Source organism: Coenobita brevimanus, chromosome 93 (assembly GCF_032717465.1).
Source record: "Coenobita brevimanus isolate Jiangsu-jjx chromosome 93, ASM3271746v2, whole genome shotgun sequence".
Lineage (NCBI taxonomy): Eukaryota > Metazoa > Arthropoda > Malacostraca > Decapoda > Coenobitidae > Coenobita > Coenobita brevimanus.
The window spans coordinates 56668178-56682159 of NC_137046.1; the positions used below are offsets into that span (position 1 = coordinate 56668178).

The 13982-nt window shown below is 38.8% G+C and overlaps 1 protein-coding gene across 1 annotated transcript in view; it reads right to left on the reverse strand.

Annotated features, from left to right (window-relative positions):
* Positions 1-2330: 2330 nt before the first annotated feature.
* Positions 2331-13982, reverse strand: part of Sp1 (transcription factor Sp8) — a 156298-nt gene continuing 144646 nt past the window's right edge. Inside the window, exon 4 of the mRNA XM_080282487.1 lies at positions 2331-3388. Coding sequence (XP_080138613.1) covers positions 3180-3388 — 209 coding nt within the window. The 3' untranslated portion in view covers positions 2331-3179. The remainder of the gene's footprint in view (positions 3389-13982) is intronic.

Below are 13982 nucleotides of genomic sequence, written 5' to 3' on the forward strand. Positions count from 1 at the left end.
GTGTTACCCTCTGATTGTGCTTCACCCACTCCACCCGCCACACCCCAGCCCTCACACACACACAAATACACACACACACACACACACACACACACACACACACACACACACACACACACACACACACACACACACACACACACACAGACACACACTCATTAAAACATTCACTGGCATCCACCAAACAAAATCACTTTCACGTATTTGCACGTATCTGTGAGCCTAAATATAAATACATGCAGTGATACAACACAGAACACTGTCATGTTAACTCACATAAACATCATACGTATATACACGTGCACACTGATGCCTATACTTACTAGCCTATTCATGTGCACACCCACAAACAAATGTCTTTACAGTTTCATTAGAACATAAAACAGGTGATATAAGCAACAGACACAAAGCATCGCCTCTCTAAACTAATACCTACACTATAAGAATAACATAAGGATACCAAAGAAGAAGGATCCAACTCAACTCATCAACAAAATCCTCAAGCTGAACTGACAGAAAAAAAAAAAAAAAAAAGGCACAGCATGCAGTGTAGAAAACGTAGCTTAGGCATTTACTGGACGAAACATAGGAAACGCGTATTGTAACCTGAAAAAAGTGAAGGAACTAATGATTATCACGACATAATATTATGTGTCCTGAGTGCTCTAGTGACTTGGACGATTCTTATACCTCTCGACCAAACCCTTTCCACACATGCTAACTTATGTTTGACGCTCGTAAACTCGTACAGAACTAGCACTACCTACCTCGACAAACAACCTGATTCATACCTAATCCAGAATTCTGTATCCAGTCCTATTCTTTCCTATTTCCGTGCTGAAAGCTATGTACTGTGAAATCATAAGGGTTCATTGTATCTTACCTACAGAATCTCAAAACTCTATTAATGTAAATGTTTCTGTTTTACTTTCCTCGACTCCCCGCCATTCCATAGAGTAAATTAAACGTTCTTCATAGCAAATATTTCAAATGCTGTAAATTATAAATGTCAGTCTTTTCTGCACACTCTCTAAGGAATTAACTAAAGTCTAATCGTATACCATGAAAAACATCACTTATGCTTACCACTTAAGATATAACGTAATATCCATGCAGCTTCACAGGGGATCATGGGCATGCATGTTGACAGTCACAAATACATACAGTACTTCCACATTCACGTTCATAACCACACACACACACACACACACACACACACACACACACACACACACACACACACACACACACACACACACACACACACACACACACACACACACAGGACCAGTTCCAGAGACAGTAATTTCACTAAAATGCTCACACCTACATACACACAGGCAATATCACTCAAAAAATTAAACCTTAGTTAAAGCGGCGGACGCACATGATAAAAGCACGCCTCCGCAAGTATATGTACACACGTAATAAAACATACACACAAAAAACACATAAACCTTGACGCACACAAAGACAGGTGCACAGGGGCTGGGGTCATGAAGCCACGGGTTACTGAAATCATAATCAGAGTACAGTGGAAAAATCACAAAAGGAGGTAGAACATTTGGCTGGACAACTGCAATTCCGAGTGACTATGAGACCGAGAATATTGTGGGGTGGTGGATATCTAGAAGGGGAGGGCGGGAAAGGGGAAGGGGAGGGAGGGGGAGAGATAAGGTGAGAGTGAGGTGTATGGCCCAAAACGCCACACAAATAAGCCACACTTCACACACAGACACACATACACACTTCAACACTCACGGGGATGCACGGGAGAGTGTGACTTGGGGGGAGGTTGGGGGGAGTTTGGAATGCGCGACTTGCCTCCATCTTGATGTGAACGACGAAGCACAAAGCCGAATAAAAGCTGGGAAAATTGAGATAGACCTTAAAATTATATTTATAAAAATTCTCGGTCTAAAAATCAGTCAGAATTGGCCTGGGAATGTGGGCCTTCAACCATCTCTCTCTGCATTTTTTTTTTTTTTTTTTGACACTGCGGTAATTGTCCGAACTCCAGGTTTACTATACTCATTTTTGACGGTAAATCGACTTTCGGATTCTTTTGGGGATTTAATTTGGCTGAACACACTGATTCCCAGCATGGGGATTTACAGTTCATAGTCGTACAAACACTTGAGTTGAAGTACTAATGCCATTTTATGTTGAGTGTGTCCACCAGCAACGTAATCATCTATTTTTTTCTGATGCATCTTTCTGACAGCAAGGAAAAAAAAAAAAGAGGATTCTGATAGTGGTGGTAAAATGAGTCGCAGTTCTTTATATTCTCTTATACATGTCACACACATACACACACACACACACACACACACACACACACACACACACACACACACACACACACACACACACACTGCTCCAGGCGCATCATTCCAAGTCGTTTGTGTTGCCAGATTTAGTGCTAGTTTAATGGACGTGAGAGGACGCTTATGATGATGTAAAGCATTTCCGGTGTTATAAAATATGTTAACATGTTACTGCAGTGTCCAGCTATGCAAGTGAGTTGGTTGAAGGGCCATGCAGACTTGTGTTGGGTCTCCACTCTGAGCAGTGGAACTCACACCGCCACAAATCTTGTCAAGAATATGAGAACAATGTGATGGAAGGCTCTCCACAGTGTAGCATGCGGCAAGCCTGGCCTCGAGGTGAAAAGTCCTCCACACAGTGTAGTGGAGAGCACTCCACGTGATGAAGTGGAACCCACTTCAGAAAGTGTAGATAAACACACTACACACAGTGCAGTGGAGGGCTCCCCACTTTGAAGTTTTGATTTTTTTGCTCCACCTGTGAATTCTCTCCTTTGGTTGACCGTCCGCCACCTGAGGCGGCGAACCTGTCACCTGGTTCCTAACGAAGGTTGAGGGATCTGAAGGGCTGATTGGTTGCTAGTACAGGTAGCTCTGTTACGTAACATAAAGAGGAATTCAAGACAGATTTCCAGAAAATGACTCATGATTGTGCTTCGACAGGTTTTTGTTATACAGTTTAATTATATTGTTAATATGATCATGACTCATCCATCACCATTAATCGTATTACAAGGAAACACTACTAATAGATTTCATAAATTCACCTCTTTTAAAAAAATATTACAGTATGGTACAAAAACACATCCCTTGGGACGAAGAAAAAAAAATAATAAAGAGAGAGTGGAGGCATTAGTCAGGCGAGGGGCATGGTGCTCGTGGACTAGGGCTACGTTTGATATCCGCCACTCGAACCACCGTGGTCGGCGACTGTGCCCGCGGGGTGGGGCCTCGCGATACCTGGCCGTCGTTCCTCCCCCCGTCCCCGTTGCATTTGTCGCGGCCTGAAAGTCCTCGCTGGGATGCTGCTGATTGTTGCTGTTGTCTCCTGGGCGCCGGTCCTGAACCCGTGACAAAAACAAACAAGGTTACTGGAAGAGTCTTGGCTACCTGGAGCTATACCACCTGCGTAATTATCTATATGAGGGTCACTCCTACAAACACAATTACTGTGAGTCACACCACTTGCATGATGCCTATGTAAGAAGGGTCATTGCTACAATCGCAATCATATACTGTGATTAATACCAACTGCAAGCTACCTATATGTGAGGGTCACTGCCACGGACGCAATTATATACTGTGAGTCATACCCCTTGCATGATACCTATATTAGGGTCATTCCTAAAAAGAGTTACTACCGGAGCCATACTTCCTGAGTAATAGCCTAAATTAACCACTCTTACAAACGCATTAACTAGCACTCTTAATGACGTCATCGTATACTGCATATACTAACCACACAATTACAGGCTGAGTCTTGGTTACCTTCCGCTCCAGCACCTGTGTAATCACCTGTATGAGGGGGTCACTCCGGCCTGATAACTTTACAGGGTTAATTTCCACCTAACTTGATAATCAGCGCGAATCATTTACATATAATTCTACACCATGAAGGCAAAGCTAAACGTACTCTCGTGATTATTAAGACCTCTGACTTCCCTTAACTCATCCTATAACCAAGCGCCAAACATGTGCCGGGTGTGGAAATTGAAGGTTGACCCCTGAAATGCCGCTAATCACTTTACCATTTTTCTAGATATGTGACTTGTCATTAACCTCAGATCACCTTCTTGCTCTACATGGTTTTTTCTCTGATTTTTAGCCTCATAAAAATGGCAAAACGCAAAGAGATGCCAATTATCCTCGAATAAATTTTTACAGAATCAGCTGCATCAGATATCGAGCCTCGTATCCCGATTTCCCCCCACACGCGCAATTCATGGTCAGGTAAAGATTATGACTACAAATTCATATGTAAATTAAAAAAAAAAAACTCCATTACTAACCTTACCCTTTTTCCACGTTGCTTAGGTGTTTTAATCTGACTAACCCTAATTAATTCCAGGCAACTGTGAGGAATCCCCGCTAGTTAAAATGTAACAAGTGGCCCCAGTTACAAAGAGACAATAAACATATAAAAGATTAATCTTGAATGTTGCTCTAAGAGAAGCATTTAATGTACCCTACTTGAAGAAAACTGTACCAACAATTTTTCACAAATTTTTGAATACACAAAAAAGAAAAAGCAAATTTATATACCATATGTGGTCTACTGTATATGTCTTAAGTATAATTCTGGGCAATTCTGTATATTTATGGAGCTGACAAGGCTTTAAAGGGCAACATATACTATAGAAGTGAAAGTATCAATAGAAGAATGAAATAAAAAAAAAACAAAAAAACACAAACACTAGTCACTGATCTGCGACAAAGACAGTTTCAATAATTATGTGATTATGAAGAACGAAACAACAAATCAAAGTAATCTTAAAGAAAAAGAATGCATAACTGAATAACAGAAACTTTTGAGTGTCTGATTAAAAAGTGACAGGTTAAAGAATTGTTAAAATTAGTAATAACTGAGTATTAACTTACCTCACAAAAACAGAACATATATTATAAATCTAGAAAAGAATTTATAGCCTTTTCTCTGCATTATCCTAAATTTTTGTGCCAAAAAAATCCCACATTACCGAAAAACTTACACATAAATCTGAAAATAAATTGTTCTGAATCAAAACTGTCATGGATAAGAGCAGGAGTGACCCTCGTGTAGCCTTACTCTATACACTTAAGGAGGCTCCGCAACACCTCTTCCTCAGCGATTTATTTTTGGATACGTCTGGTTAATATCCTTATGTACGTTATTCATGCAGAGTATGACGATACTAGATGGATTTGCATGTAATACAGAGGAAGGCAGAAAGGTATAATGAGCAAAATAAATCGCTTAAGGGGTGGCGTTAGGAAGCTTCCTCTCGCGACAAGAATACGGGCTCTGGGAATTATGTCTGTATTCTCGTGGGCTTGGGAGGCTCACATGCATCTTTTACTCTAGAGATTTATTATTATTATTATTATTATTATTATTATTATTATTATTATTATTATTATTATTACTACTACTACTATTTTTTTTGCATATTATTAGCTACGTCATTCATAAAAGAATGTACTCCTTGTGAAAGTTACAGTAATTCAGTAAGACAATTTTCTTATATACGTTTACTTCTTATTGCTATTTGTTTATATATTTATTTGCTTATTTATTTTTACTGGCACCAGAGTACTCATTTTAATCATCAATTTGAAATGAAGAGGTAAAAAAATAAGTCTATCAAACCTTCACTACAGTAACGTCATATGTTACTCTATCCTTACTACTCAAACACAATTTTATTTAGATTTTATTAATACATTTAGCAGTGAAAGCATCAGAATTACCGAGCTTGTAATTTTATATCTTACTTATATATATAGGCATGTTTATGGAACACAAAGATAATATTAACGACTGCTGTGTGCTGAAAAAAATAAATCAATAAATAAAAGGTGCTTGGTAGCCTCCGTGGACCACAAGAATATGGTTTCTGAAGCTGGATAGGGAATTAAATTTAGAAAAGTTATTTAATCTTACTTTTAACATTCTTACAATAATCCTGAAAGAGCATAAGATTATTACTGGGGAATATTATGGGGGTTTATCTGAAAAAGTAAGGTAATGATTAATAATTAAAACTATCAAATATAAACCAAATTTGCTAGATTTGGGGGAAAAGGTAATGGAGAGAGAGACAGAGTTTGCCAGGAGTGAAATACAAGGCGAAAAGCAAAATTAGCAGTAACAGGAACAGCTTGCTGCACATGACTGTTTCAGGGTAAATATTATCTTACTAAATAAGGATAATAATTGGTATTACTAATAACAGTAATAATATTAATAATAATAATAATAATAATAATAATAATAATAATGAAATTAATAGTAATAATAATAATAATAATAATAATAATAATAATAATAATAACAATAATAATGATAATAACAGTATAAATAATATCAACAAAAATATTCATGATAATACTGCTGATTATAATAATTTTAATAATATGAATAATGATAATAATAATAATAATAATAATAATAATAATAATAATAACAATAATAAATAATAATAAAATTAAATAAATTATAATGGTCATCTTAATATTACCATGGCAATGCTCTCCCTCTCTCTCTACTTTACAATGCACATGAGAAATAAGAATATACTGGGCAGATATAACAAAGGGAGCGATCACAGTCCCGGCATATCACAGAGGAGTATATACACATGCAGCAAATCTTCAGTCTAATGGATATAACCTATGGAGATACAACCATTCACTTGGACGGGGTACCAGCCAAGAGTGGGGACATTGCTTGACTGTTACATCATTTGTTTTTTTTTAATAGCAGCAAGTCATGATGTTTTTAACCCCTTCATTATGATTATACCTTTCTCTCTCTCTCTCTCTCTCTCTCTCTCTCTCTCTCTCTCTCTCTCTCTCTATCTATCTATCTATCTATCTATCTATCTAACTATCTCTCAGCCTAAGAGAGAAATCCCCTCGTAGTGCATTATTAGTTCAAGACAATTTCCACCCACTCCTCCCTACATGAAATTTTTTATATTATTCACTTCTACCCTCGTAATAAAGAGGTTAACTACCAATATGAAAACACTCAAGCAATATTCCCACGAAGGCGGAAGACAGATAAATACAACAGGTCATATAGAGATAGAAATAGATTTTGTTTTAGCCCTTAATCTCTAAATTCCGTCTGGGAGGTCGAGGTGGGCAGAGGAGAGGCGGTACAAGGAGAGAGAGACAAATAATTATGCATGTGTGTGTGTGTGTGTGTGTGTGTGTGTGTGTGTGTGTGTGTGTGTGTGTGTGTGTGTGGGTGGGTGGGTGGTACAGTACTATTTCATCACTACCATCACTACTTCTTGTTCTGTAAATGACTTATGACTAAAACTGGGGACGCTAAGGTGTGGATAAACCCTATAAACCCCCTTTTTGACGATAATTTGAAGTACGAGGTGATGATAGAACGCGTCTCAGCTCTCTCTATCATGGCCAAAGATAATGTGTCCAACCTCGCTGATTAGTTGCTGATTACACTCTGTCTTGTGAGATGCAGGCTGATGACATCTAAAAATTGCAGTTGTTCCATTAAAGTGTGTGTGGGATTTTTAGGGCTAACTTATACATTGGCAATTTAGCTCCTCTTTATACTAGTGTTGTGTGACCTCAACAAACTGCTTTACTCCCTTTTTCTTCCCATCTTCTTCACCTTCCTCTGCCTCTCTTATGCTCAACCCTTTTTGTTTTTATAATACTGTCATGTAGCTCCATCAGACAGCGTTACCCCCTTTTCTTTTCCTTCTTTTTCCCTGCCTCTCTTCTGCTCTCCTCCGCACCCTCCCCCTCTGACACGGATACAATTGATTAAATACGCTTTCTTTTTCCACGACGAATATCACCCCCATTAGCGTCCATTAGGTCTTGATGGCAGGTCGTAACTCCCCAGTAAACAAACACTACGTGATACTGATTTCTCTAATTATCTCATCCGAATTCGCCTCCTCGGTTGACCGCGGCTATAAATCCGGACAAACGGGCCGTCCGGAATGGAGATGGTGTGTCGTAAATTAGAAGTTATTGTCCCGCTGACTACCTGAAGACTTTGTGTTCTGGTCTGCCTACTTCCAATTTTTTCTGTCATTAAGTATGATGGAAGTGAATTCGACTGCGGGAAAGTGGCGTGTAAATTCGACCGATCTCCTTAAAGTTTCATGGGGGAAAAATTCGCTGGTGTACGGAGGTTTGTTTTACCACCGAGGATGAGATGGGAGTGTATAATAGATTTACAGATTCGTATTCTCATGGCTCTGGAGGCTCGTTTGGACCTCTTCCTTACCAATATATTCCTGCAAATGGCGCGTTACTACCTCAATATGTTATGATTGCAATCGACATAAAACAGGTGTAATATGCAACATAAATCGCTTCGGATGATGAAGTATAAATAGCTAGGAAGCCTCTTTACCCAACGAGAATACGACAGCCTACTCTCCATGGACCCTCATTTGGGGACATAAGTGATTCAGCATAAGCTTCCGATTATTCACCATCATCATCACCATTTCTGATCCTCTTTTCCCGCCTAAAGATGGGGTTAGATAGACTCAGACACAAGTGGGAGAACTATCAGCAGCATGGCCAAACAATGAAATGCTGTTGATAGTTCTGGTTTCTGTTTTTTTTTTCATGCTACGCGATACAACATCTAGGTTCATTGTGATGTGGATTTCGAATTATACAAGTAGCGTGTTGTGATTCCACTGCGCCTCGAATTCTTCAAATGAAAAAATATTGTAACAGTTAATAGCCATGTACTGAAACTGTCCTTATTTTGAGGGTGTTAAATTCTTACAGTACAAATAGCTTTAGTATGTAGGTATTCTTCCATTTATACAGTCATAGTTTGCAGTGTGCTAGAGACAGACTAGTGCCTAAATGGATGACAGCGTTTGAAAATGCAAAACTGAAGCAAGACTTTCTTTTTATACGCATTCTTTTTGTGTGTTAAGCCGGCATTTCGAGGGCATAGTATTAGTTTTGCAAAAATTAAGTCTTTAAAAAAATATCAGTCATCTCAGGAAAGGAAATAAAAATCTGAAATCGGAATACACAGCCTCTTCAGCTCAGTCGAAAATACTCTGAATTAAGTTTAAGCCATGAACGCCACTTTGTTATGCACTAGGAGAGAAAGAGAGAGAGAGAGAGAGAGAGAGAGAGAGAGAGAGAGAGAGAGAGAGAGAACAAAAATCTATGATAAAGCAAGACGTAATTAATTTTCGCCATATATCAAAGACTGTACCCTGGATTTACAAGCTTCCTTAGATCCTTTTCCTTAGCGATTTATTGTGCTTATCACGCCTTCACGTCGTCTAGTAAGTTATCTGTAAATTTTAGCAACGAATTTGACAGCATAGAGAACATACTAAGATTATCAACATTCCACACGCAGAAATATACAGTCTAGGAAGAGTTGTTTGGTAGGCTCGCAAGCTCATGGGAATATATGTTATCTGGTGATTATTACTTTCTGCACTCCCATACACTTTTCTTCTCTCCCTCTCCTTTGTGTCTTCTTGATTCTCTCTCTCTCTCTCTCTCTCTCTCTCTCTCTCTCTCTCTCTCTCTCTCTCTCTCTCTCTTTCTCTTCTTCTTCTCTTCTACCTAGCCACTACTGTCTCTGGGATCGTCGGCTAAGGAGGCACCCAAATACCTCCTCCTAATCAGCTAATCTCTGCATCCAGCTCGGTTTGCATTCTTGTAGGCTACATACGCAATTTATGTCGATACAAAAATCTAAGTATAATATTCGATACAGTAGGAATCTGTAAAATGTAAAATAAGTCGATTGGGATAAGATGCTACATAAGTTTTTAATCTTATCATACCGGTGGCATCATTTTAAACATTTCTTGTTCTCTCTGGGCGATCTTATTCATCTTGGGAAAACTCCATACGAACGAAGGAGTAATAAACGGCTATATTTATCCTCTCCAGTTCGAAAGCACTCTCTGAACCCGGAAGAACTGACTGGAAAATTGCAATATTAAAATAACAAAGACGCCCACGGAATGAAAGATTTTAGCTGACGAGAATACGGCGGTCTGACAATCGCCATCTATCATTATCGATATCTCTTGAAATGGACTACTACGAGACCTCTTGCTACAACCGTCTGCGTATGTCACCCTCCTATTATCTTGTTTGTTAGTTATGCAAACTTTGACAAAAGTAAGAAGATGTAAAAATAAATCACTATAATATTAAAGACGCAAAACAGATCAGTAAGAATTACAAGTGCTAGGGAACCTCCTGAACACACGTGAATACGGCTGAGCATGTAGCCCACAGTCGAGGACATTTCTCCATGATTCGATATGTTGATTATAATAGGTAGCTAAAAATTCTGGTTCATTTACTAATCTTACACTAACCTCATGTAATTTCTAATCTCATCGCCACGATAATACCTCATTACTACATATTTGCCACCGTTAGACGATTATAGTCAGCATTTCAAACTTGAAGGGCTATACATGCCTGTCATTAACTCCTTAAGGTTGAATAAATTTATATAGATGCAAGCAAGAATCAGATAACGAAGTCGTCGTATTTAAAGAGTTAATAGGTGACAGAAAATTAATATGTGGCAAGTAAGCCTTTCACCGCGATGACTTTTTTCCTTATTCTTACAGATTCCTGACTATTTTACCAGGCTTTCGAATGGCCGCTTTACTGAAAGAAGTTAAAACAATCTCTTAACCTTCCTTTACTTTTACTTCATGTCTTTACTACCTCGAAACGGTTTTGTTTAGCCTAGGAAAACCTCCTCGTGTTAAAATGATTGACTCTTTGACAGTTATGATTCCTTTTATATATTTCAGTTCCGCTACACTCAAATTATTTTACTTAGCTTAATAGCCCCATCGTAATGAATGGGTTAGAATATTACCCAGTGGTCCCCTCGCCCCCAGAGACACTTCTTAAGAAAAATGAAGTCGCCTGGTGGTAGCAAGTGGACAATAATTCAGGCGTCATCGTACTGGAAGAACTAAGGTATGTCATGCCAAAGCATTTCACAGTCTTCGTCCTGTGTTTCGGAATGTACACTACAGCAAAGATGACAGTAAAGATTTTTTTTTTTTTACTGGCTGTATAAGCGTGTCAAAAAAAAAAAAAAAATTGCCTATATGGTTCTGCTTGTGAGGTAGTGCCAGGATTCCGAGGGCTTGAGCGAAGTATGAATAATTGTTTAGCACAAGGAATAAAATGTGATGCTTTTACTGTTATGCTCTTTCTTATTTATTTCTTCTTTCCCTTTGTATCTGCACTTTGCCTCGCTTTATATGTACAGTGGGATTTAAGGGTGGGATAATAATGGTAGTAATGGTGATATGTTAATGGGTATTCGTTGAACACTGAATTTGGCACGTCTTGCATTCTGAACGAAATTCATCTCGTGTGACATCTTGCATTACTCTTCTTTATTGCACGTATGCTCCTTCCCTGCTTAATGTTGCTTTTCAGTACGATGTGTTTATTTTATTAATTCTTGTTATCACTGAACGGTTATATTCAGTTTAGTGGAGATTCTTCCTATAACATGAAGAATACAGAAACATTCTCCATTAACCCTCTCAGTGTAGCGATGTTTATTACCAGACGCGGAGGCGAAGCTGGTATTGCTTTCAACTTGTCTGTCTGTGTGTGTGAGTAGATCTGTGTGTCAGCACGATAACTTCTCAACCGCTCAAGATATCATCACAAATTTTTTCGGGTGTGTAGTATGGAAAAAAAATCTATCACGAGTTCGAAATTGGTGAAAGTAGGTCAAGGTCTGCGTGTCTGTTAGCACAATAACTTCCTAACCGCTCAAGATATCATCACAAGATTTTACAGGTGAGTTCGAAATTGGTGAAAGTAGGCCAAGGTCAAGGTTTATACTCCGAGCCGCGCTAGATATGTATCGGGTTGTGGCTGGCGTGATTGGGGAGGTCTCAAGTTATAATTATCATTAGGTATACCATTGTGTTCAGTGTGCGAAATTTGTCCGCAGAGTCCCCTTCACCGTCATTATTTTTTTCTTTTATTTATTTCTTGAAACAGATGCTTTTGTGGAACTTCACAGAGGGACTTTTTTTTTTTTTTTTTCTAGCAAAAGGGTTATAGAAACGCCCTTCCTTAATGTCAAAAGCGTGGTGATTTTTGTTTAATTTGATTATTCTTGTTGCCACTAGAGCACTACAGTATATTCAGCACGGAAGGGATTTCCATGTAGTTCAGCAGGTGACAGAGTCATCAGTTGGAACTGACATTTACGGAAATTACGATACCGAAGAGCCTACTATATCGCATGGAATGTAGTGGGATGACATTACTCGCCTTTTTCATGACTATTATTTTTTACTCCTGCCAGGCGATTGTATTCATTTCTAGCTGGACCACTATCGCTGAGGACTGGGAAGGCTAAAGAGCAACTCGATCTCTACAGAGCCAAATTCGGTATTTTATTCTTGCTACACCGCCTGAAACCTTTATTTAGCTCAGAACGGACGTCTCGTAGTCAAGGGGCTACCACCATCCCGGGCCACTGAATGACAGTAGGAACGCAAACATTCGTGTGCATTTGACCGTGTTGGAAAATATTAAATCCTTCATCACTAATAAACCGAATTTTTGTTTTACTCTTACTATTGACTGATGATTTCACTTTTAACATAAGATTAACTCAGGAAGGAAAAACATATTAAAAAGAAATTCCATACACCGTTGGAAGCTAAAGGGTTGAATACTGTCTCCGCATGCCTTCTCAGTGCGAGGGTACAAGTTGACTCTCTTTAATAACTGGCTGTTTTAATTAGCTAAGAAAATCCTTACGTAGCTAAGGGGATAAGTCAGTTATTTACATGCTGGCGAATTTCTTTTAGATAACCAGCTCCCCAACATGATGTTTTTAGCCTTTTCACAACGTGGACATTTCTTTTATTTTTCTTTTCAAACATTGTTCAAGACTTGGGAATCCTGTTACCATGTCACCAGCATAAATATCTGCCCATACTGTTTTTACAAATGAGCTTCACACACACGGGTAGTCATTTTCTCGACTATCTGTCAACTACTTACTTAACAAAGGGGTACCAAATCCTTGACATACGCTTTTCCGTACAGAAAACAATTAACGCAGAACGAGAACAGATGACTGCTTTTACCACATAAATGTGGTATCGTTGCTGATCACTGTGTCTGACCATGGAGAGAGATCTGCCACCAAGACCATAACGCCCCTGAGGATCGTGCTGTTAAAACTGAGAGCGCTAAGGGACAACCAAGCCCTCAGTTTTTGACAGCCATTTTATCAACTCACGATGAGAGGAAATTGTATATGACTTTCCATCGTTACTGGTGAATGCGCTTTGTAACGTGGCATGCAGGCTAATTGCTTCTAATGCTCATAAGAGTTGAGAAAATTATCATCCGAACCTGGGAGTTTGCACGCACTTTCGCCCTCTCAGTTTTAATCTCTTCTCTTCGATCACGTATTTTATATTCCATTATTGCTACCTTCAGACGATATTATTTAACTTGGGAGACTTTTCAAACTGGAGGGTTTAGATATAACCTCCAGTAGCCTCTTAGTACGAGAGGTCCATCCCAAGTTAAGTAAAATCGTCTGAGGGTAACGAGAATAAAGCAAAATATACGTCATCGAGCTGAAATGACTATTAGTGTGGCGCTGTAACACATGAGTCACACCTGCCACACCTTCCAGGCTACCGGGGCAGTTGTACACTCGTCACGCTACGTCAGATTCCAGTCAAAAAGTACTTCATCAGTTCCATACAATTTCAGATCTACAGTACTACGACAGAAAATGTTTTGATAGAGATGTACGTATCAGTTATGAATACTCATCTAACAGAATTACAGAAGGTATATAAGGCTTTAAAAAACAGCGATTGCTCACCTGCATAATACGAAGAGTTGACACTAAACCTTTGTTACTGGTGTACAAGAGGGGCTAAA